General features: G+C 41.6%; 1 protein-coding gene across 1 annotated transcript in view; it reads right to left on the bottom strand.

Annotated features, from left to right (window-relative positions):
* The window catches only part of ARPC1B (actin related protein 2/3 complex subunit 1B), an 88,443-nt gene that overhangs the window by 4,317 nt on the left and 57,949 nt on the right, over nucleotides 1–26,177 (bottom strand). Inside the window, exons 7-9 of the mRNA XM_082261203.1 lie at nucleotides 22,297–22,372; nucleotides 4,073–4,269; nucleotides 603–693 (exon numbers count right to left, since the gene is read on the bottom strand). Of these exons, the coding sequence (XP_082117329.1) occupies nucleotides 603–693; nucleotides 4,073–4,269; nucleotides 22,297–22,372 (364 nt within the window). The remainder of the gene's footprint in view (nucleotides 1–602; nucleotides 694–4,072; nucleotides 4,270–22,296; nucleotides 22,373–26,177) is intronic.

Raw genomic sequence — 26,177 nt, 5'->3', positions numbered from 1 at the left:
TCGCTCTGTTTGCCAGTGAGGAGATGGGAAAGATCTCCCTCAGACCTGCTCTGCCATAAGAGAAGTGCCACACACTTCTATTTCACTTTGCCAGCAGGGAGAGTAATGTATCGGGGCCATGTACATGTAGGCAAACGCATGCATGTGTATTTAAACTTTGGGGTGCACACCCTAATGCAATAGGCTGCGCACAACTATGATGGCTGCCCTATATGTTGGACTCTCCCTTTCCATCTATTCCATTTAAGACGTTTTATGGATCCATATGGACCTTGCCTAATTGTGTGGCTTATGCGCCTGTTACATGTTTTGTTAGACTTTACTTTTAGGCTGTAGGTATGTTGAACAAGAGTAAATAAAGTACAACAATAAAAATGCATAGGCTTTTCACAGTCAGCAATAATGAGAGCCCAGCCAGTAGTACTGACAGGCCGCGTGGCAGCCCTTCCATTATACACCTGAGGCAGCTGAAAATTGGTGCAGCTGGTGGTGCTGTTATATATACATATTACAAATTATATTTTATATTATAATCCAAATTTTATTTGAACATAGTAAAATCTATGTACAGGTACATAAAAGATAAAAGAATGATTGCCCACCTTTATGTCCCAAATACACATCCCTCCATCCATTCCAGTGGTGCAGAACTTGGAGCATTTTGCTTTTCCCCCACTCAGCACAGAGATTTGACTGAAAGTAAAAAAACAAACATAATAAAAAACAAAGGGTCTTTTTTATTTAGTCTTGTAACCAGTCATCATCATTATAATAATAGTTAAACCATGTAACTCAGTGAAAGGATTTCCATAGGATTACTTTACACCTGAGGATGTTTAAAGAACTATGAAACCCAATACAATGCCATCAAGAAAAACAACACCCATAGGTTGCTTTTCTTTTTTTAAACCTGTTCAATTTAGTAGCGTTGTGGTGATTCCTCTAGCAACTCCACTTTAGTTCTGCCGTTTAAAGGATTTAGAAATACCGGGTTACAAGCGTTTGTGAATTAGTGTGATCTCCTCGGAGGAGAGAAATTTCCCAGTAACTTCTACTAAACTCCTTTATATTTGTTTGGTTAGCAAGACTAAAGCTGGATACACACTATACAATTTTCTTTAGATTTTTTCCTTTAGATTTACCAAAAACATAAAATACAAGGTCAAATCTAAACACTTTCAATTTGTATGCAGTCAGGCAGGCCTTTGCACTACATAGTTAAAGGAAATCTAACAACAAAAGTTGTAAAGTGTGTATCCAGTCTTAGTACAGGTAAAAGCATGCTCCAGAATACTTCTTTTGCTTAACTTATAGCAGTATTAAAGGCCAAGTTTGTCTTTTTCAAGCCTATGTATTTAAGGGGACCCAGTAGAAAAAAAGCTTTGCATAATATTCATTAAATTTGAACTAATGAAAAATCTTTTTTTTTATTTTTTCTTATTTTGGAAAGAGTAAGGAAGGTTGTAAGGGCCTTTAAGCCCTATAGGGTTTATTTTTGCCATCTGTGTCCCATTGGGGAGATTACCCTTTACTTCCTGTCACATTGCCAAACAGGAAGTGAGAGGAAATCCCTCTAAAGTGAGGGTATCCCGGAGTATCAGCAGAGTCACCAGAACTGGTGTATCCTTTGGAAGATTTCCCCACTATTACTGTTCTGGTGGTAACCCGTAATTTGGGATTTTCTTTTTCTTTTGGTGATAACAGAAAACAGAACAGAGAGATTGAATTTCCCTTGAATATGTTGTCATACCTGCAGGCCTTTCCTGGAAGCCGGGCTGAAAAACTCCCAGTAGCAATCCCCACCCCCTGCCTCGTTACTAAGATGTAAAAACCATTGAATGCTCACTCCCAGCACTACAGGAGCAAAAATCAATGGGTTTCACTTCCTAGCAAGAAGGCAGGACGTAGACAGAACGTTTGTCCAGATCACCGGGTAAAAATAGATGACAAAAATACCCCCCCCCCCCCCAAAAAAAAAAAAAGTGAATGCAACCACCACATTCAAGAATAATTAATAATTAAGCTGCAATATATAATATCTTTGGCTGCGTATAGATTTTTTTTTTTTTAACGAGTTTGAGATGATTTGAGCTTTGTGACATGGTGCATTTTCCTGCTGAAAGTAGCCATCAGAAGATGGGTACACTGTAGTCATAAAGGGATGGACATGGTCAGAAACAATTCTCAGGTAGGCCATGGCGTTTAACCACTTTAAGAACGGAAGGATTTGCCCGCTTCCTGACCAGGCCCTATTTTGCGATTTGGCACTGCGTTATTTTAACGAACAGTTGTGCAGTCATGCAACTCTGTACCCAAATAAAATTGATGTCCTTTCTTTCATACAAATAGAGCTTTCTTTTGGTGGTATTTGATCAACTGTGCGATTTTTATTTTCTGCGCTATAAACAAAAAAACAGCAACAATTTAAAAAAAAACTATATTTTTCACATTTTGCTATATGACATTCTCAAAAAAAAAAAAAATTAAAAATCAAAATTTTTTTAACATTTCAAGCCAATTTGTTTTCTGCTACATATTTTTGTTAAAAAAAAAAATAGCAATAAGCGTATTTTGATTGGTTTGCATAAAAGTTATTGCGTCTACTAGCTACGGAAAAGATTTATGTCATTTTATTGTTTTTTTCTTTTGTTATTTTACTAGTAATGGTGGCAATCTGCGATTTTTTTGCTGGACTGCGACATTGCGGCGGACAGATGGGACCCCTAACTGACATTTTTGACACTTTTGGGGGGACCAGTGACATTACTACAGTAATCAGTGCTAAAAATATGCACGGTTACTGTAATAATGACACTGGCAGTGAAGGGGTTAACATTGAGGATTATCAGTGGGTTAAGTGTGAGCCTAGGGGAGTGATTCTAGCTGTGGGGGGGTGTGGCTTCTAAAATAACCATAGAGACATGTGATCCTATATAGAAGGATCACATGGGCTCTATGATCATTTCAGGGAGAAGAACAGTCAGCTGTGTTTACAACAGCTGCCCGTCCTCCCTCAGCAGGAAGTGATTGTGGGTGTCAGGTGGCAATCGGAGCCCCCTGCCCCATGCATCGGCTTCCCTGCTGCCGAGTGGGGGCGGGAGCGCACCGCCGGCGGCGCGCGCTCGCCCCCTTGCTTCCCGTGCGCAACTGACGTAGGTCTACGTCGGTTTGTCAGGAGAGCCACCCTGCCGCAGTAAAAAGGTGGCGGGCGGGCGGGAAGTGGTTAAACGATGCTGAGTTGGTACTAAGGGGCCCAAAGTGTTCCAAGAAAACATCCCCCACACCATTACACCACCACCAACAGCCTGAACCATTGATACAAGACAGGGTGGATCCATGCTTTAATGTTGTTGACCATCTGAATGTCGCAGCTAAAATCAAGATTCATCAGACAAGGCAATGTTTTTCCAATCTATTGTCCAATTTTGGTGAGCCTGTGCAAATTGTAGCCTAAGTTTTCTGTTCTTAGCGGACAGGAGTGGCACCCAATGTGGTCTTCTGCTGCTGTATACCATCTGCTTCAGGGTTCAATTTGTTGTGCGTTAAGAGATGGTATTCTGCATACCCTGGTTGTAACAAGTGGTTATTTGAATTGCTGTAGCCTTTCTATCATGTTGAACTAGTCTGCCCATTCTCCTCTGACATCAACAAGACATTTTCCTCCACACAACTGCCACTCACTGGATATTTTCTCTTTTTCAGACCATTCTCTGTAAACCCTAGAGATGGCTGTGTGTAAAAATCCCAGTAGATCATCGGTTTTTGAAATACTCAGACCAGCCCGTCTGGCACCAACAACCATGCCACGTTCAAAGTCACGTAAATCCCTTTCTTCTCCATTCAACTTCATCAGTTCTAGATGCCGAAATGCATTAAGTTGCTGCCATTTGATTGGCTAATTAGTGATTTACGTCCAAGCAATTGAACAGGTGTACCTAATATAGTGACCGGCGAGTGTATCTTCTGGCAACCAGCAACACTGACAACAGGGTTTTGTAATTATTCACAGATTTTATAGTGAAACAACCAGTAATACAGGGGTGATCATATTCTTCTCTACATATCTCCTTACCTAATGCTATTTTTATGCAGAGTATCCAGTGTTCCATTGTTGTTATCAGAGCTGGCTTTTTTGTCCAGGTTCTGAAATCTCTCTCGTGCGGTCAATCCTTTCTGGGCGCTCTGCTTAGGGATGTCCAGTTTTCCTCCAAAGCTCAGACTTCCCTGGTCTTTATCATATGTAAACAGCATAGGATAGCAGTCATGACCCTGACAGGAGATAGAAATAAGAAATTAAATAAAATAAATCTAAAATTGTGTTTATAACATTAGGTTCATAATAAAAGCATAATAATAAGAGTTTAGGGGTCTGATAGTATGATTTTAGTTGTTGGGTAGTATTTTTTTTTTTTTTTTTTTTTGTTCAACGAGAAACCATGCTGTTCTTTCAAAGGTTTCTTATGTTGTATAAATTGAAATGTATACACTATGGACATTTACTTTTTTCCAGTAAGTTTTCAGCTTATGGATGTACAATTGTACAATACTGTTGAATTCTTAAATCGATCATGTTTTTCACAAGGCTCACTCACCTGCTTTTCAAATAAATAAAAAAAAAAATCAAAGTGGTCCTAAATTCATAAATTTTTAATAAAGTGAAGCTTTGTTTAACATCACACATCCAATATGCATAAGTGATTGAAAAAATTTAAAGTTTCTAGAAATATGATAGAAATTATTCATGATTGACAAATCATCCCCATAGACAAACAGTCATGGGAACAATTAGGGCAGGGGTCCTCAGACTTTTTAAACTAAGGTCCAGTAGAGTATCTATTGGGCTGTGGTTGGACTATGGCCAGTGGGAGTTTAAAATGTCCCAACATTGGTGATCAGTAAAGCCCTGTACACACGATAAGATTATCGAACAATCTGTCGTCCGTTTTTTGTGGCATGCTAGTCTGATGTGGAAAGTGAAGAGGTTATTTTCATACGAATTTTCCCGTAGGACAGAATTCTACTTCAGAAGTGATGTCATGTGTCGGATAACACATGACCCAACATTGGTGATCAGTAAAGCCCCGTACACACGATAAGATTATCGAACAATCTGTCGTCCGTTTTTTGTGGCATGCTAGTCTGATGTGGAAAGTGAAGAGGTTATTTTCATACGAATTTTCCCGTAGGACAGAATTCTACTTCAGAAGTGATGTCATGTGTCGGATAACACATGACCCAACATTGGTGATCAGTAAAGCCCCGTACACACGATAAGATTATCGAACAATCTGTCGTCCGTTTTTTGTGGCATGCTAGTCTGATGTGGAAAGTGAAGAGGTTATTTTCATACGAATTTTCCCGTAGGACAGAATTCTTCTTCAGAAGTGATGTCATGTGTTGGATTGCTTTGTATGTGTTCTTTCGTCTCTGAGCATGCCTAGTCTTGCTCTCAAGATTTTTTTCCGTTGAAATCTGTACTAATGAGACAAAAACCGGACGTTGTATTACGGACGACAAAAATTTTATAGCCTGCACATCAGGATTTTTTCGGCCGAAAAGTCGGAGTCGGCTGTCGAAAGCACCATACTAACAATCCGAAAATCAGCAGATCGGTCGTCGGACGAATTTTCCCTTCAGATTTTCTTATCGTGTGTACGGCCTTAAGTGTAAAAAGCACCCAAGCATTTTTGGTATGAAGAATGCCCTGGCATTAGCGGAAGTTAAAGAATTGTCCCAGCATTGGTTGTGAGTATGAGTAAAAGATGCCCTTGTGTTGGGGGTCAGTGGAGGTAATAATGCTCTGGCTTCTATTGGAAGAAAAAACGCCCCTCCTGGTGTATGTGAGGTGAATAGTATCCCAATGGTGTAATTGAGATTCGGAGCATCCTTCCAGCACTGGTGTTAAATTATTACTTACCCTTTCATATTCTCTGTGCCTCCCCACTACTCCTCTACTGGCCAGATGGTGTCATAGCTAGCACTATGTAGGCACAGTCAGAAGACATGGGAGTAAGTCACACATGTGCAAGTCACAAGCAAGTCTCAAGTTACTGTGGCGAAAAGCAAGCAAGTCAAGTCTAGTCCCTGCTAGAAGTCAAGCAAGTCAAGTCAAGTAATTTATTTTGGTCAAGTCACAAATCAAGTCAAAATACTGATCTACCCCAATTTTCAAATTTAAATCAGTTAAAAGTCAGTGGTCAGGAAAGGTTTTGTTTTATTTTCAACATTAACAAAACTGCTTAGTGCTTTTTTTTGTGGCATATTAAAGAAACACTTTGAATGCCCAAACAGCTCAAAATCCTTCGTCCGGTCATGTTTCAACACCACAGTCACTAAAAACATGTTAAGTATTTCCATTGTTAAACAGCCAGTGTCCTAAAAATCAGAACACACTGAGGTGTTTTAAGTGACTGTGGTGTCAGAAACATAACAGGGACATTCATTTTGCTTTAACACATCTTGAGAAAATGCAAATATTTAATAACTTAAAAAAGTAAAGTCATTTCGAGTCATATGTCTCAAGTCAAAGCCAAGTCTCAAGTCATGAATACCAAGTCAAAGTCAAGTCTCAAGTCATGAATACCAAGTCAAAGTTAAGTCGAGTCTTTTATTAGTTTTAGTCAAGCAAGTCTCAAGTCCTCAAACTGGTGACTTAAGTCAAGTCACGTGACTCGAGTCCCCCATCTCTGACAGTCAGACAGAAGATTGGGGAGAGCAAAGGTATATTGTCTGTTTCTTGAATGCTCTGCATTCTAGCACCTGTTACCCACTGCCACTCTGCATACAGCAGCACCAGAAGGCATTGAAAAGATTCTGCGTGCATGGTCTTCTTATTGCAGGAATTTGTAAACAGTGGTCCATGAGCCATAAGCTAGCCATGAATGGATCGAAATTTAGCTGGTGCAGCAGGGATCGTCTGAATTTTAATCCATGTGTGGCTCCTCCTGCTCAAAAGAAGACTTATCGGAAAGCTAATCAGTGTATTCTGACAGTGGAGAGCCCCCCCCCCCCCCCCAGAATACAATGTCTCAGCAGGGAGGATTCCTCCACCCAACTCAAATGTATGGACAGAGGAATCCGTTTGTATTTTTTTGCATTCAGCCTTTATCATTTAAAGCCTTAAACATCTATCTAAGGCCAACCATAGTTTAGGGCTATAGTTTTCTCAACCTTTTTTGAGTCGAGATTCTGGACAGTATCGAGGCATCCCATTCTAAAATGTAAAAAACAATTCTATTTGCTTTACACAATGCAGCAACATCCACACGTAGGACACTTAACATTAGAGGTGATTTATTCTTCCAAAGCAAATACGCTTTCGCACACTGGTACTGACTAGTATTCCAATGTTTCTCTTCTCCCTCAACTTCTCTCTATCAGTCAGCTAATGTCACCCCAGTGCTGAGGGAGAGGGGCACAAGAGGGTCAAGCAAGGATGCTATGGAGGCAACAGACATCCTCCTTATTAACTGATGATGTCATTGGTTGCTAGGATGGCAGTGTCTAAAAAGTTGTAATGGTTCATAATGAAAACAATGGCTTTGTGCAACTAAAAGACAGGCTTCATCCACACACTGGCTTCTATACAACATTGATCCATTTTTAGGCATTTTGCCAAGGCACCCCTCAAGAAACCTCAAGGCACACCAGGGTGCCTGGGCACCCTGGTTGAAAAAGGCTGGTTTAAGGAATGCAGAGTTCGGAGTTCTCCCATTAATACAGGGTCAAAAAAAGGAAATTGGTTGTAAGTCTTTCTAACATTGCTTAAAAGTGGCCGGATCAGCATTACTACAATACTTCTCATATGGGTTAGAAATTTCGGAATGGTGTTCACAAAAGATACACAGTGTCTATTTCCACAGGTGACAACGTACAATAATATTTTTGGCAGGCTCCAATAAGACTTGTACTGTTCTGGGAGCTGGTTTAAAGCAATATTAAAGGCAGATTTTTTTTTTTTTTTAAATACTATAACAAACATTTTATATTTACCGGCTCTGTGCAGTTGGTTTTGCACAGAGAAGCCCCGATCCTCCTCTTCTCAGGTCCCCCTACCGGTGCTCCTGGCCTCTCCCTCTTGTCAGTTGCCCTCATGGCAAGCAGCTTGCTATGGGGGCACTTGAGCAGGCTCAAACCCCAGTCGCTGCTCTATGTTTCAATTTACACATGGAGCATGGCTTGGCCCCACCCCTGGCCTCTCCTCATAGGTTTGCTGGCTGTTATTGACAGTAGTGGGAGCCAATGGCTGCTGTCTCAGCCAATAAGGAGGAAGAGACCCTGGAGAGCCACTGCTTCTGTGCACATCACTGGATCGAGATGGGGCACAGGTAAGTATTGGGGGGGGGGGGGGCTGATGCACACAGAAGGTATTTTACCTTCATGCATTCAATGCATAAAGGTAAAAAACCTTGAGCCTTTACAACCACTTTAAGGCTTTTGCAACTTTTTCTCCGTGCTATCCTATATTTATTTTCTCTTAGGTAACTGAAATGAATTAATGTGCCATCACTCATGCACTATATAAATAAATACCCTAAAATTAGTAATTAAAAGGTTTGGCCACAACATTAAGATTTTTTTTATAGTGTCTGCAGCAAAAGTGGTAGTTACATTTGCTATTCATTAAAAATTTCCTCTGAAGAGCGAAGATATCAAATATTTTTAGCATTTGCGAATTTCACAGGTAGGTCCCTCCGCTGGGTGAATTTAAATTTTTTTTTTACTTAGCACCATACCTATGATCAATAACATCAATTCAAGTGGTATTTGTTATTTTATAATGATAATGACATGATAATTTGCACATAAAAAATGTTCAAATTAAAAAAAAAGAAATCTTGCATGGGTGTGGAGCCATCATTTTCCCACATGAAATTAGCATTCCACTATTTAAAAATTGTCTTAATTTACCCAAAACTGGCATTTTATCTCAAAAACAGTTATTATTACCTCCAATGGTTCCTTCACTGTCCTTCCTCAGTGGAGGCCTCACAGAAACTAAGTGTTAATTTCTGCCAGAAGTGGTCATAGTTTTAGCAAAAACCTGCACAATAATGTTTATGAAATGACTTTTACATACAAAAGAATGCACAAAGGGTGAATATAACGTGCATGTTGTTCATTCAGGCAGACCTGTGCAATAAAGTGAATAAAAAAAAAAAATGCACAGCAATAAAAAATACTGCATGCTTAGGCTTTTTTGAAGGAACAATTTTGTGCTTAAAAGGACTCACACAGATGTTGTAGTGTCTGCATACACCGAAGATGTCCCAAATTCACAGCAGATGCTTCATATTGTGTTTAAAAGTGTATCTATACATAAAAACTTTTTTTTTTTTTTTTAGTTTTGAATAGACTGGGGAACGGTTTGGACCCCCTTTCAGGTTTTACGGCTATCTAGGGCTCCATTACAGAGATTTTCCTTCACTTTCTGTTCTGGGGAAAACTTTTTTTTTTTTACCAGACAGGAAATGAAGGAATCTCTCCAGCGGGGGCTTTGACTGCACTAAAACCTGATAGGAGTACTAATCAACTCTATCCAAAAAAAAAAAAAAAAAAAGAAGAAGTTTTGGGTATAAATACACTTTAAAGAAAACCTGTGGGGTCATTTAAACTACTAAACGAACACTTAGAAGGTAGGAGATGACAATATAAGTTTTAGACTTTTTTCTTTATGTTTCCTGCTATTACTGCCTGGAACCTTTCTAGAACAGCTGCTGTTTTCCTCAGAACATAGGTGTGTGCAGCCTATGGCATTAGGGTGAGCATCCCAAAGCTCAAACACACATGCCATTCTCTGCCACCTCGGCTGAACTGGACAGTGAATGAATGGGAAGTGCTCCCATCCATGGGGGGCACAACACAGGGGTAAGCCCAGGCAGTAGGGTAATTTGACACCGAGCACACCTGGCACACCCCCTGCTCATGCCTATGTCTCAGAATATAAAGAAGATGGGGTTTCATATAACCCTCATCTTCTATATGGAAGGGCAGAAGGGGCTTATTTATTCAGAAAATTTAGGTGGTAACAAGGTCAGTTCAATAGGTTTACTTAGGCCTAGTTAGTCAGTCAGCTTCAGTAGGATCAAAAAAACTATAGTTTAGGGCTATAGTTTTCTCAACCTTTTTTGAGTCGAGATTCTGGACAGTATCGAGGCATCCCATTCTAAAATGTAAAAAACAATTCTATTTGCTTTACACAATGCAGCAACATCCACACGTAGGACACTTAACATTAGAGGTGATTTATTCTTCCAAAGCAAATACGCTTTCGCACACTGGTACTGACTAGTATTCCAATGTTTCTCTTCTCCCTCAACTTCTCTCTATCAGTCAGCTAATGTCACCCCAGTGCTGAGGGAGAGGGGCACAAGAGGGTCAAGCAAGGATGCTATGGAGGCAACAGACATCCTCCTTATTAACTGATGATGTCATTGGTTGCTAGGATGGCAGTGTCTAAAAAGTTGTAATGGTTCATAATGAAAACAATGGCTTTGTGCAACTAAAAGACAGGCTTCATCCACACACTGGCTTCTATACAACATTGATCCATTTTTAGGCATTTTGCCAAGGCACCCCTGAAGAAACCTCAAGGCACACCAGGGTGCCTGGGCACCCTGGTTGAAAAAGGCTGGTTTAAGGAATGCAGAGTTCGGAGTTCTCCCATTAATACAGGGTCAAAAAAAGGAAATTGGTTGTAAGTCTTTCTAACATTGCTTAAAAGTGGCCGGATCAGCATTACTACAATACTTCTCATAAGGGTTAGAAATTTCGGAATGGTGTTCACAAAAGATACACAGTGTCTATTTCCACAGGTGACAACGTACAATAATATTTTTGGCAGGCTCCAATAAGACTTGTACTGTTCTGGGAGCTGGTTTAAAGCAATATTAAAGGCAGATTTTTTTTTTTTTTTAAATACTATAACAAACATTTTATATTTACCGGCTCTGTGCAGTTGGTTTTGCACAGAGAAGCCCCGATCCTCCTCTTCTCAGGTCCCCCTACCGGTGCTCCTGGCCTCTCCCTCTTGTCAGTTGCCCTCATGGCAAGCAGCTTGCTATGGGGGCACTTGAGCAGGCTCAAACCCCAGTCGCTGCTCTATGTTTCAATTTACACATGGAGCATGGCTTGGCCCCACCCCTGGCCTCTCCTCATAGGTTTGCTGGCTGTTATTGACAGTAGTGGGAGCCAATGGCTGCTGTCTCAGCCAATAAGGAGGAAGAGACCCTGGAGAGCCACTGCTTCTGTGCACATCACTGGATCGAGATGGGGCACAGGTAAGTATTGGGGGGGGGGCTGATGCACACAGAAGGTATTTTACCTTCATGCATTCAATGCATAAAGGTAAAAAACCTTGAGCCTTTACAACCACTTTAAGGCTTTTGCAACTTTTTCTCCGTGCTATCCTATATTTATTTTCTCTTAGGTAACTGAAATGAATTAATGTGCCATCACTCATGCACTATATAAATAAATACCCTAAAATTAGTAATTAAAAGGTTTGGCCACAACATTAAGATTTTTTTTATAGTGTCTGCAGCAAAAGTGGTAGTTACATTTGCTATTCATTAAAAATTTCCTCTGAAGAGCGAAGATATCAAATATTTTTAGCATTTGCGAATTTCACAGGTAGGTCCCTCCGCTGGGTGAATTTAAATTTTTTTTTTACTTAGCACCATACCTATGATCAATAACATCAATTCAAGTGGTATTTGTTATTTTATAATGATAATGACATGATAATTTGCACATAAAAAATGTTCAAATTAAAAAAAAAGAAATCGTGCATGGGTGTGGAGCCATCATTTTCCCACATGAAATTAGCATTCCACTATTTAAAAATTGTCTTAATTTACCCAAAACTGGCATTTTATCTCAAAAACAGTTATTATTACCTCCAATGGTTCCTTCACTGTCCTTCCTCAGTGGAGGCCTCACAGAAACTAAGTGTTAATTTCTGCCAGAAGTGGTCATAGTTTTAGCAAAAACCTGCACAATAATGTTTATGAAATGACTTTTACATACAAAAGAATGCACAAAGGGTGAATATAACGTGCATGTTGTTCATTCAGGCAGACCTGTGCAATAAAGTGAATAAAAAAAAAAAATGCACAGCAATAAAAAATACTGCATGCTTAGGCTTTTTTGAAGGAACAATTTTGTGCTTAAAAGGACTCACACAGATGTTGTAGTGTCTGCATACACCGAAGATGTCCCAAATTCACAGCAGATGCTTCATATTGTGTTTAAAAGTGTATCTATACATAAAAACTTTTTTTTTTTTTTTTTAGTTTTGAATAGACTGGGGAACGGTTTGGACCCCCTTTCAGGTTTTACGGCTATCTAGGGCTCCATTACAGAGATTTTCCTTCACTTTCTGTTCTGGGGAAAACTTTTTTTTTTTTACCAGACAGGAAATGAAGGAATCTCTCCAGCGGGGGCTTTGACTGCACTAAAACCTGATAGGAGTACTAATCAACTCTATCCAAAAAAAAAAAAAAAAAAAGAAGAAGTTTTGGGTATAAATACACTTTAAAGAAAACCTGTGGGGTCATTTAAACTACTAAACGAACACTTAGAAGGTAGGAGATGACAATATAAGTTTTAGACTTTTTTCTTTATGTTTCCTGCTATTACTGCCTGGAACCTTTCTAGAACAGCTGCTGTTTTCCTCAGAACATAGGTGTGTGCAGCCTATGGCATTAGGGTGAGCATCCCAAAGCTCAAACACACATGCCATTCTCTGCCACCTCGGCTGAACTGGACAGTGAATGAATGGGAAGTGCTCCCATCCATGGGGGGCACAACACAGGGGTAAGCCCAGGCAGTAGGGTAATTTGACACCGAGCACACCTGGCACACCCCCTGCTCATGCCTATGTCTCAGAATATAAAGAAGATGGGGTTTCATATAACCCTCATCTTCTATATGGAAGGGCAGAAGGGGCTTATTTATTCAGAAAATTTAGGTGGTAACAAGGTCAGTTCAATAGGTTTACTTAGGCCTAGTTAGTCAGTCAGCTTCAGTAGGATGAACTTTTGACCTGGGCTAACCCTTGGTCAAGGCTTCCCGCTCTTAAGCTTCAGGTATCTGGGCAGAATTTAAATTATTGCTGCTTTCCCGCCCTTATCTAAGGTATCGCTAGGCAGATTAGCGCGTGCCCCCCGAACTCCCGCCTGAATTCCCCTGCTCTTGACTGAAATCCAGTTCCAACTGGCTCTGCGGGGGGCTATTTAAGCGGTGACCGAGGGTCTCCTGGTCACTTCATCTCCTCAGGACCATTATACTGCTGTCTCCCCGGACCCCTGCCGTCATGAGCCTTGTCAGACAGCTACTAGAGCGAGCCGGTGAAGCGGGTGGCGAAGCCTGGGTCAGGCGTTGTCTACAGCTACCTTTATCAATGGAGCCAGGATCCGGTCCGGCCGCGGTCGAGGAAGACGGAGGTCGGGTCCCAGTGGCCATCGATGGCGGAGCTGCGGGCGCGGAGAGTAGACCCACGGAAGAACGGTCGCGCTCGGCGGAGGCATCGGAAGGAGAAGAGAGGTCACAGGACATGCGCAGTGTCGTGGCGTCCGTAATATCCGGTACGGAGGCCGGGGCAGCAAAAAGAACGAGGATGCCCCGGAAGTCTTTTTCTCCCTCTACAGGTGGCGGTTCCGGTTCATCGCGGAGACGGTCGCCGAAGAAGAGGCCGTGCGGGAGAAAGGATGGGGACGCCCCCGGGAGGACATCGAGGAGCCGGAGCTCGTCGGGACGCAGGACGGGAGCGGAGGATCCAGGGGCCACAGGTCGTACCGAGGCCACCACTAACACCATCAGGGCAGCGTCGGCAGACGTCCCTAAAGCCGGTATTCCTGCTCTGCCATTGAGGGGTGAGTCCTCTTCTCAAGAAGTGGCAGGAATGTTTTCAATGATGTCTGACATTTTGCAGGAGTTTAGGAATGTGGCCGGGCATTTAAAAACTATGGCACCATCCCCTGCTAATGTCTGGGTTGCGCCACCTTGTGGTGGCTTATCAGTTAGCAATCCCTCTTTGGCGCCACCTTGTGGTGGTTTATCAGTTAGCAATCCCTCTTTGGATAACACTGCTTTTGAGATAGCTCAGTCTCAAAATTTGCCCGAGACAAGTTTGAGGGAGCCTTTAGTGTGTGAAATATCCCCTCTAGGATATCATTTATCCGAATCCATGAAAGAAAAGATTTGGCAGGGAGTTTATATAGACATGCTGTCATTGTTGCCCTCTGCCAAAGAATTTGTGTCCAAACCTGAGAAAAAGGAAGAGGAAGAGAGGAGACGTCCTATAACGAAAACATTTAACAATTGGTTACAGGCTTTCCTGATATTTTCCAGTGTTTTGTGCGAAAAGGCTCCGGAAAAAAGTGTAGGTTTGTTCCAGCACATTGACATTGTGCTGGAAGCTTACAAAAACTTTGGGGGGACATCATGGTTCAACTATGACGTTGCCTTTAGAAAAAAAACTAGCAGTTCAGCCTTCTCTAAAATGGGGAGTAAAGGACGTAGGATTGTGGCTTGATCTTTTCTTGCCACAACGGTCCTTTCTCCCAAAACAGCCTGTTAACCCACAATCTACAGGCGGGCAGACCTTTAAAAAAGGCATCTGCTTAAATTTTAACGAATCGCAGTGTAGGTGGCCTGGATCGTGTAAGTTTAGACACGAATGCGCTTTCTGCGCAGGGCCACATCCAGTATTTAAATGCTTTAAGAAGCTGTCCAACAATCAGCAAGCTATTCAAAAAAGCTACCACCCCAGTGAGGCTCCCAGAAATGTTCCCCTGGTTAGTCAGGTACCCAGACCAGGAGAAAGCACGCCTATTAATTGACGGCATTTGGTTTTCCTTTACCACCTTTTAAAGGCAAGGGTTGCACCATCCACAACAATCTTAGATCAGTTGATGGTTTACAAAACATTGTGGCTGAAAACATTTTTATGGAACTCCGGGAGGGTAGGTTTGCGGGTCCGTTTTCTGAACCACCTTTCCCACATTTCAGGATTTCACCTTTGGGAATTGTTCAGAAAAAGGAACCGAATACATATAGGTTGATCCATCACCTATCCTACCCTTTGCATGACTCCCTCAACGACGAGATAGATGACAGCATGGCATCTGTTCACTACGCAACTTTCGAGGATGCTTTGGTCAAACTTAGGTCTGCAGGACAAGGTGCTTTGTTGGCGAAAGCCGACATAAAGTCAGCCTTTCGCCTGCTACCTATCCACCCTAATTCCTTTAATTCTTTCGGTTTTTACTTTAGGGACGAATTTTATTTCGATAAGTGCCTGCCAATGGGCTGTTCTTTATCCTGCTTTTATTTTGAAACTTTTTCCTCTTTTTTAGAATGGGTGGTTTCTCAAATTACGGGTTCGCATCTTTTAGTCCACTATCTGGACGATTTTTTATTTATAGGTCCTGTTTTTTCTAACACTTGTGCCTATCTGCTGGAGGTCTTTATGCAAATTTGTATGAAATTCGGGGTGCCCCTAGCTGAGGAAAAGACTGTTTTTCCATCCCAAAGTATAGTTTTCTTAGGCATCACGATAGATTCGGAAAAGATGGAATTCAGACTGCCGGAGGAAAAGATTGAGAAGCTGCGGGTCTCCCTGTTATGGATGATCAGATAAAAGAAGGTTTGTTTAAATAAACTGCAAGCTTTACTAGGTTTATTGGCTTTTGCCTCAAGGGTGATGCCCATGGGAAAAAAAATTTCTAGAAGGATTTACGCTGCTACTGCAGGTCTGAAATCCCCTTCGTCTCATGTTCGAATCACCAGTGAGATGAAGGAGGATTTTTTAGTTTGGCTTCAATTTTTGCTTTATTTTAATGGATCCACAATCTGGCAGGAGCAGTTCATTCTAGATGAAGACTTTCTGCTCTTTACAGATGCAGCTGGTTCTAAGGGCTTTGCCGCAATCTGGCGCACGCATTGGTGCGCAGCGCCATGGTGCGACAGATGGAAGGCATCCGGCCTCATTCGCAACATTGTTTTATTAGAATTGTTCCCGATAATAGTGGCAGTAGAGTTATGGGGTCATCAGTTTAAGAACAAAAGGATTTGCGTTAGGACTGACAACAAGGGCGTACTCTTCGCCATTAATTGTCTCTCCTCTAAATCGCCTCCAGTCACGGTAATGTTGCATTATTTGGTAGCTAAATGCTTACAATTTAACATCTGGCTCAAAGCCTCTTTTGTTCCTGGAAAGAGCAACGTTTTTAGCAGACTGTCTGTCTCGTTTCCAGATGGAACGTTTCTTTCATCTGCTACCGGAGGCAGACACTGCTGGACATCGTTGCCCCGATCAGTTGTGGATGGCCCCGTCCACGATGGCTGGATATCGATCAGCTTGGGGTTTATGGCTTCAACACCTTAGTTCGTTAGGGCTGTCAGAGGATTCATTCTCTGAAGTGTTGGTATTATCATTTTTGAATATGCTTTTCAAGCAAAAATTTTCTTGGTCACATGTGAGCAAAATTCTGGCGGGAGTATATTTTTTCGGGAAGCTAAAAAATCATCCGGCCTGTTTGTCCTTTTTTTCGGTCCACCAGGCCATGAAAGGCTATAGGAAGAGAAATTTTAGATTAGATGACAGAAAGCCTATTTCGTTGGAGTTATTGAATAGGGTTTGCGGGGCTCTGGACAATGTGTGCTTCTCTGGTTATGAAGCACAGTTGTTCAGGGCAGTGTTCTCGACAATGTTTTTTGGTGCCCTTAGAATTTCAGAGCTTATTCCGGACAGGAGGTTGGGTTATACGGGTTTGAGAGTTCAGGATGTGAATATTTATATATCCAGTGTAACAATATTCTTGGCCCGTTCTAAAACAGATCAGCTGGGGTTGGGTAAACAAATAGTTTTACATGAGTTCAGGGGAGCGCCTGTTTGTCCAGTTGCTCTGTTAAAAGAATTCCTTTTAATTAGGCCAGTAGGGGAGGAAGTTTTATTTGTTCATAAGTCCGGAAAGCCGGTTTCTCGTTACCAATTCACTGCTGTGTTTAAAATGTGTTTGAAGTTCTTGAATGTAAGTGCTGAAAGTCTGTCTACACATTCATTTCGCATTGGTGCTGCGACAGAAGCAGCTAGGTTGGGATTGGGAGTTGAAGACGTAAAAAGGATTGGTAGATGGACCTCTAACTGTTACAAGTCCTACATACGTCCTAATGATGTTGTTTAATTTCAGGTGAAAAAATTACTATCTTGATCATCAGTCATTCATATATTCACTGGGCCCATCTCCGAGCTAAGAAGAGAGTGTATTCGGACAATTTGGGATTGGACAGAGGCAGTTACAAGGTTATGTGGTTCAGTAAGAGGGGTATGGTTTGGTCGGAACTAGTTCCAGCAGTTTCCAAGCTAATGTTAAGTTTTCCCCTTCCTGATATCTTAGTTGTCCACTTAGGGGGAAACGATTTAGGAAAATTAAAAACCCTCGATTTGCTCTATGCGATTAGGAACGATCTAGTGATCATACAAAGTAAACTCCCTAGCGCCCGTTTGGTTTTTTCAGAAGTGGTTCCGAGACTGGTATTTTTTAAATGCCAGGGTTTGAAACCGCTTGAAAGGATGAGGAAGCGATTAAATAGGGGTTTAGCTAAACTGTTGAGAGACATAGGGATTGTTTGTTATAGGCATATGGAATTAGAGGGTGGTTTAGAGGGCCTCTATTGGAAGGATGGGGTTCATTTATCGGAAATTGGTTTGGACATTCTAAACAATAACTTAGGGAGCTGTATTGAGCAGGCCGCGAGGTGGGTTGGTGGTGACAGGCACAAGGGTGTTGCCTGTCCGGTGGAAAATGTTATTTTAAAATGTTGATGTCATAGTGTCAGCCCCGAGCCGTCTGGCTGGGCTGCTGGATGTTTTTATCTTTAAAAGTGAAGTTGAATAAAATAAAGTATCTGAGTATTTATATATTTATTAAGCCAATAATAAAAAACAGCCGCGGCCTTTGTCCAAACCAATTTCCTGTGTGGTCTTGTTTATTTCAGGTTTATTTGCTTAAGGGGTTTTATATTAAAATATTAGGGCATCCTGAGTGCCATTTCCATATAAAGAAGATGGGGTTTCATATAACCCTCATCTTCTATATGGAAGGGCAGAAGGGGCTTATTTATTCAGAAAATTTAGGTGGTAACAAGGTCAGTTCAATAGGTTTACTTAGGCCTAGTTAGTCAGTCAGCTTCAGTAGGATGAACTTTTGACCTGGGCTAACCCTTGGTCAAGGCTTCCCGCTCTTAAGCTTCAGGTATCTGGGCAGAATTTAAATTATTGCTGCTTTCCCGCCCTTATCTAAGGTATCGCTAGGCAGATTAGCGCGTGCCCCCCGAACTCCCGCCTGAATTCCCCTGCTCTTGACTGAAATCCAGTTCCAACTGGCTCTGCGGGGGGGCTATTTAAGCGGTGACCGAGGGTCTCCTGGCCACTTCATCTCCTCAGGACCATTATACTGCTGTCTCCCCCTCCCCCCTCCCTTATTTGTCGCGGCCAGTTATTTTAATTATTGGCTTGTTTGCTGTCGCCTTAGCCAAGGTGCTTGGGTGGACTGTTCTATTGAAAAAGTATTTATTCTGCGTGTGGTGGAAAATGTTATTTTAAAATGTTGATGTCATAGTGTCAGCCCGAGCCGTCTGGCTGGGCTGCTGGATGTTTTTATCTTTAAAAGTGAAGTTGAATAAAATAAAGTATCTGAGTATTTATATATTTATTAAGCCAATAATAAAAAACAGCCGCGGCCTTTGTCCAAACCAATTTCCTGTGTGGTCTTATTTATTTCAGGTTTATTTGCTTAAGGGGTTTTATATTAAAATATTAGGGCATCCTGAGTGCCATTTCCATATGATTTTGCAAATCTACAAGCATGCACAAAGCCCCATATGACAATGCTTTAGTCTGTTGGTTGTTTAGGCACTATTCATTGCGGAATGGGGCCTCATTCCCGCTATGAGAAAGTGGATACACTCCTGGAAAGTTCCAAGCATTGAAGGAAAAAAGCCTAAGGCCCCTTTCACACGGGCTTTCCGATCAGGTCCTCACTAGGGGGGGAACCTCTGGGTGAGTCTAGGATGGAAAAGGACCTGGGGGTACTTGTAGACAACAGGCTTAGCAGTGGCATGCAATGCCAAGCCGCTGCAAGCAAAGCCAACAGCATACTGGGATGTATAAAAAAGGGGATTCACTCCAGAAATAAAGAGATTATTCTCCCACTCTACAAGACTCTGGTCTGGTCACATCTGGAGTATGCTGTCCAGTTCTGGGCACCGGTCCTCAGGAAGGATGTGCTGGAACTGGAGAAAGTCCAGAGAAGGGCAACAAAAATAATTAGGGGAATTGAGGACATCAGCTATGAGGAAAGACCACAAGCACTGAACCTATTCTCTCTGGAGAAGAGACAATTGAGGGGGGATATGATATCAATGTACAAATATATAAATAAAGCTGCGCTAACAAATGAAACAGTCCATGTGAATGTCCATAAATGAGAGGGAAAAATGATGACCCTTGTGCAGGTACCGCTTACCAGATTCCAATCATTAAAGAGCCAAGAAATTTAAAGGCAGAGTCTTCAAATGTGGAACACAGCAAGCTTCATAGGGCTCCGATGTAAATCTCCTCAGTGGTATATGAATAGAAGGAGAAAAACAACACCATAGTGTAAACCGGTAACAAAAATGGAAAAAATTGCGTTGTAACTTGTGCGGGTACCGCTTACCAGAAGTAGCAGATACTGTAGCCAAAATAATGGGAACCGAATCCACAGACCTCAGAAGGCAGCAACCCGTACCGTGGTGATGCAGGTGTCCAGGGATACGTTTAAATGAGGGAAAAAAAGGCAAACGCCATAGCGTAAAACCACAAAACAAACGATGATAACACCCAAATAGTGATAACTAAAAATCCAATAGTGGTGAATAGTGACAGCCACCACCGAAGAGGGTAGGTTCCCTTATAGACTGTACCAAGAAGTTTAAGCAGGTAGTGAGATAAACCGCTTACCAGATAGACTAGAAGGTAGACGTATAATAGAACCTAGAGGGCACCAGTGAGAATGGGTACTCTTACCAGCTCCAGATATTAATTGAGCGGGGGTTCAAAGTGACGCTGGACAACACTCCTGATAGCGCTCGTCAACCAGACTGTCGCGTCTTCCCTCTCTGGAGTTGCTGTGGCTGTAGCTTGTGCAAAGTTTGCTAAAAGAAACTAATTTGAGGTCGAGCTCATTCTCCAGTTGTAGCAACTATTGGGAAGATCTGAGAAAGCAGGCCAGACAACTGGAGAATGAGCTCGACCTCAAATTAGTTTCTTTTAGCAAACTTTGCACAAGCTACAGCCACAGCAACTCCAGAGAGGGAAGACGCGACAGTCTGGTTGACGAGCGCTATCAGGAGTGTTGTCCAGCGTCACTTTGAACCCCCGCTCAATTAATATCTGGAGCTGGTAAGAGTACCCATTCTCACTGGTGCCCTCTAGGTTCTATTATACGTCTACCTTCTAGTCTATCTGGTAAGCGGTTTATCTCACTACCTGCTTAAACTTCTTGGTACAGTCTATAAGGGAACCTACCCTCTTCGGTGGTGGCTGTCACTATTCACCACTATTGGATTTTTAGTTATCACTATTTGGGTGTTATCATCGTTTGTTTTGTGGTTTTACGCTATGGCGTTTGCCTTTTTTTCCCTCATTTAAACGTATCCCTGGACACCTGCATCACCACGGTACGGGTTGCTGCCTTCTGAGGTCTGTGGATTCGGTTCCCATTATTTTGGCTACAGTATCTGCTACTTCTGGTAAGCGGTACCCGCACAAGTTACAACGCAATTTTTTCCATTTTTGTTACCGGTTTACACTATGGTGTTGTTTTTCTCCTTCTATTCATATACCACTGAGGAGATTTACATCGGAGCCCTATGAAGCTTGCTGTGTTCCACATTTGAAGACTCTGCCTTTAAATTTCTTGGCTCTTTAATGATTGGAATCTGGTAAGCGGTACCTGCACAAGGGTCATCATTTTTCCCTCTCATTTATGGACATTCACATGGACTGTTTCATTTGTTAGCGCAGCTTTATTTATATATTTTCTTCTTGGGGTGTCAGTCGCACTTGAAGCTGCTGCTTTGCTTTTTTGAATTAGCGCAGTTGTTTTTTCTCCTTTATATCAATGTACAAATACTGTACTGGCAACCCTAGCATACCCAGGGAAAGGGAATACAATAAGACACGTGGCCACTCACTAAAACTAGAGGAAAAGCGGTTTAACCTTAAAATACGCAGGGGGTTCTTCACTGTAAGAGCAGTAAGGATGTGGAATTCTCTTCCGCAAACAGTGGTATCAGCAGGGAGCATCGATAGTTTCAAAAAACTATTAGATGGGCACCTTAAAGACCACAACATACAGGGGTATACAATGTATGGTTAACAGCAAGCACACACACATCATAGGTTGAACTGGATGGACTGATGTCTTTTTTCAACCTCACTAACTATGTAACTATGTAGGTCCGCCTCTCAGTTTTTCAGGCGGACCTGATTGGATGCTTCATGCACCCCTAAGGAACAGCGGATGTCAGCAGTGACATCCCTGCTGACCCCCGCTGCTATAAGATCCGATCCTGTCTGTGAAATCGAGACTAATGGAAACCCTATTTTCCATCTGTCCAGAGGATTCGATAGGATCGAATGAAAACAGACAGGCGGAGGTAAAATGGCAAATTGGGCCCAGTTTGGGCATTTTCACTTAGGGGTGTATTCACTTTTGTTGCAAAGTAAGCAGAGACGGAGCTGTCATCCGCCTGCTCATCGGGGATCAGCGGATTGATCCCCACTGAGCAAAATGGAGTCCACTGGGTGGAAAGCCCGTGTGTAAGGACCCTAAAAGTAAATGTATATTCTGACAGTATATACTGTCATCTACCTCCTGCAACTGTTAGGTAAGTAGTTGTTTTTTTCCCGCAGGTTCTCTTTAAAGACATTGAAAGCAGACTTAGGAGCATATTTAAAAGAGCAGGCTAATGAAGGTTGCATAGATTGGCTTGCAAATGCTGGCCCTTGGCCGGTGTTTGCCTTGTAGAATATTTATAGTTTGAATCTGCAGTGATGCTGTATATGGTTTAAAATTTTAAAGTAAGATACAATTAGTAGTCAAAAGCAAATATTTGTCAAACCAAAAATTGGTTATCCAATTCAATTTTGTCAGCTTTAAAAATATGCCCCAAAGTGTCATGCATGTTTTTAATCTTGAAATTACACCATTTGATACAGTAAACAAAAAAGACTGTTTTACTTACGGCAGCAACTAAGCTGTTTTCTGTAATAAATGTCAAACACAGGAGAGGCAAAGTATCTGTGGTTAGAGTTGCAACCCTGTAAGTAATCAATAATTAAATCATTAACAGTTTCTAATATTATAAACCAGTAATTTTTTTTTAGCACTGACATATGCAATATGGAGAAGACTCAGTGCAAACAATTTTGTGATTAAGGCTCCTTTCACACGTATGTGACCTAAAAGTCTTGCGTTTTTACTGCGATTTTGCTATCATTTTTTTGCCGCGATTTGTACTGAACTTGAAGCAATGTCTATGTCTATGGACCTCAAATTGCATTAAAGCGGTTGTAAACTCTTCTATAAAAAAAAAATAAAAAAAAAAAAACCTGCAAGACAAAGGCATAATGAGCTAGTATGCATCGCATACTAGCCCATTATGTGTAACTTACCTTAAAACGAAGCCCCGACACGGACCCCCGGACATCGCTGCGGGCGCTGCCATGGTCCCTCGTCGTCTCTTCCGGGTTCGGCGGCTCCGGCGCGCTGATTGGCCGGAAGAGACGATGACGATGGCATGCGCGCGGAAGTGATTTTTCCGGCAAGCTCCCGGCAACTTAATTGAAGGTCCCCCGGACCTTCAGAGCGCATGCGCCGCTCGCGCGAGCGGCTGCATGCACTGTAAATATCTCCTAAACCGTGCCGGTTTAGGAGATATTATTTGTACCTACAGGTAAGCCTTATTATAGGCTTACCTGTAGGTAAAAGTGTCAAAAAGCGGGATACTACCGCTTTAAAAGTGGCCCAAAGTAGTGTAGGGACTACTTTTAAGTCGTTACGACTTGAAGTCGTACAGATATGAACGGTACTCATTGGAAATCATGGAGCACGACTTGTCATGCGACTTTGCAGTCCCACAAGTGTGAAAGGGGCCTAAAGTGATATTAAACCCAAAACCAAAACATAATATATTGCAGCCTACCAATCCTTAGATGTGGTGGCTGCATTAGGTTTTTTTGCCTTTCTTCCCCTCTTTTTTACTTGGTGATCTGGCTAGTAACACACCTCCTGTATCAGGGTGCCCCACTCTGAATGAAGGAGCACAGGAGGCAGCAGTGTTAATCCGGTAAAAGTTTTAGATGTGCTATCAGATTTTCTGCTTGGGATAAATGTTTTACATTAATAAATAAAAGCTTAGCATTTTAAGCACTCTAAACTCCTACATTTGGAGGAGAGCTTGTTCTGCTGAAAAATATGACTTACTAGCCAGATCACCAGGTTAAAATAAAGGAAATAAAACCTAAAACAGAAAACGAAAGCAGCCATCACATCTGAGAATTGCCAAGCTGCAATTTGTGGTTAATACAAATTGTATTAAAAAAAATACAATCTGAATTAGATTTATAACAAATTTGTACCTTTTCAACATAAAGATGAATTCCATGCATTTTTACATATAAACACAGTTAAAAGGTAGTAATAAAGTCTATATAACATAAAATGGCTGATATTCAGAGAGAGGTAAGCCTTGTGTGAATGAAAGTGAATGCAAACTGCATGCACCGGTGTTCTGTGATGATACAGCCCATCCACCAAGAAACACACTGCCTCTCACCTCAGCGATTCGACCACTAGGGGTCACAAGGCCAATAGACAATCCACAGATCCGGACCAAATACAGGATTCCTGAACAGCTTCCATGGATCCCCAGATGACATACAAATAGAAAGAACGATATAATGCTCTCTTTATAGTTCAACAGTTTTATTAATGCAATAAAAATAATACTCACAAGCGATGCACTGACACAGTGCAAAAGGCAAGCAGCATAAGAATCGTATAAAGAATAAAGAGTCAGCATTACAATCATACAAAGAGCATGGTGGCCGCGGGTGATGTCATAACTCCTCCCCTGTACGCGTTACGTCCATGGGCAGGACTTCGTCAGCAGGGTTGGAGCTACGTCAAGACCTGATCATTAAATATACTGCAACCTAGCGATGAGACGCCAGATCGTGTTACCAGGAACGCCCCTCTTCTGTTAGAGAAACGTACATATCACGTATCAAAGATTTCATTACTTGCACCACACAAGGTGTTGTCTATTTGTGCGAATGTATATGCAATATATAGGAAGGACAGCTAGGGCCTTGCATGTGCGAGTAGGTGAACACATCAATAATATTAAAACCCCGCTGACGAAGTCCTGCCCACGGACGTAACGCTTACGGGGGGAGGAGTTATGACGTCACCCGCGGCCACCACGCTCTTGGTATGATTGTAATGCTGACTCTTTATACGATTCTTATGCTGCTTGCCTTTTGCACTGTGTCAGTGCATCGCTTGTGAGTATTATTTTTATTGGTTTAATAAAACTGTTGAACTATAAAGAGAGCATTATATCGTTCTTTCTATTTGTATGTCATCTGGGGATCCATGGAAGCTGTTCAGGAATCCTGTATTGCGTCCGGATCTGTGGAATGTCTATTGGCTTTGTGACCCCTAGTGGTTGAATCGCTGAGGTGAGAGGCAGTGTGTTTCTTGGTGGATGGGCTGTATCATCACAGAACACCGAGTTTGCATTCACCTTCATTCACACAAGGCTTACCTCTCTCTGAATATCAGCCATTTTATGTTATATGGACTTTATTACTACATTTTAACAGTGTTTATATAGTTCACTCATTTATGCGCTGCACTATTTTTTCTTGTTTAGTATCTTGAGGTATTGGGTTGACCTACAGTGTTCAGCAGCAATGTTATTTCTTGTACCTTTATTGTGTGGATGATCGTGCGCTGAATTGACCCCCTTGTCTTTGTATATTTTTACATAGTTCTATTGATCCAGCTTGGACCATAGTTATATTGATCAAGCTTGGACCAATGTAACTATGTAAATACAATACGTAACTGATACCCATGAGAGCTGGACATCACTGAAGTAGACACCGCTACTTCAGTGATCTTCACTTGTTTCCGAGTTCCATGCTGTGCGGCTGGCCTGATGCATTGTGAACACGGGAAGTCAGCTCCTTAGCGCAACTGACATTTACATAATGCATTTTCTTAATGAATGCAAAAAGTTCCCCGATTAGACAACATGGAGCGTGTGACGTCACCTTAGAGAAACCAAAGGAAATACGGGGGCTGTTACTGCTGAATGCCTTCTAATTCTGTCTGGCTAAAACTTTATCACTGTGAGTCGCTAGACAAGATTATAAATAATAAAGCCTGTGACTCCAGATCTGTTCTAGGTCAGTGACTCACTCAGTGTATTGCAGCCAATGGATCAGAATAACAAACAGAGAACTAGCATTGTATTATAGAGAGGTCAGCTATGCCAAGATAAATATTCATTCAGTATAGATTTCCTTTCAGGCCTTGTGCAAAGATTATAGCACAGCATGATGATATAATCAAAATTTGCCCATAACATTGCTGCGATCATAGGGGCAATTTGTAACAAATGGTGCTAGAGACTATTCTATTAATGTGTTGTTAAATAATCTCACCCCTTTTATATAACACACCATTTAAACCCTTATACTTAAAAAAAAAAAAAAAAAAAACACAGGGTATTTTATCATTTTATTTTTATCTGATCTAAAAGTACACTTTTCAGGAACTAAAGGTTAATGTAGAAGTCCACCCTAACACTAAAATCTCTGCATCTACCGACATCCATGATCTAACACTAACCTATCTAGCCCTGTAAAGAAGAAATCGGTATACAGTGCCTTGCGAATGTATTCAGCCCCCTTGAACTTTTCGACCTTTTGCCGCATTTCAGGCTTCAAACATAAAGATATAAAACTGTAATATTTTGTGAAGAATCAACAAGTGGGACACAATCATGAAGTGGAATGAAATTTATTGGATATTTCAAACTTTGTTAACAAATAA

The sequence above is a fragment of the Pelophylax lessonae genome (assembly GCF_965119305.1).
Source record: "Pelophylax lessonae genome assembly, chromosome: 6".
NCBI lineage: Eukaryota > Metazoa > Chordata > Amphibia > Anura > Ranidae > Pelophylax > Pelophylax lessonae.
The sequence above is the reverse complement of the archived record's forward strand: the minus strand, read 5'-3'. Positions and strand labels throughout refer to the sequence as shown.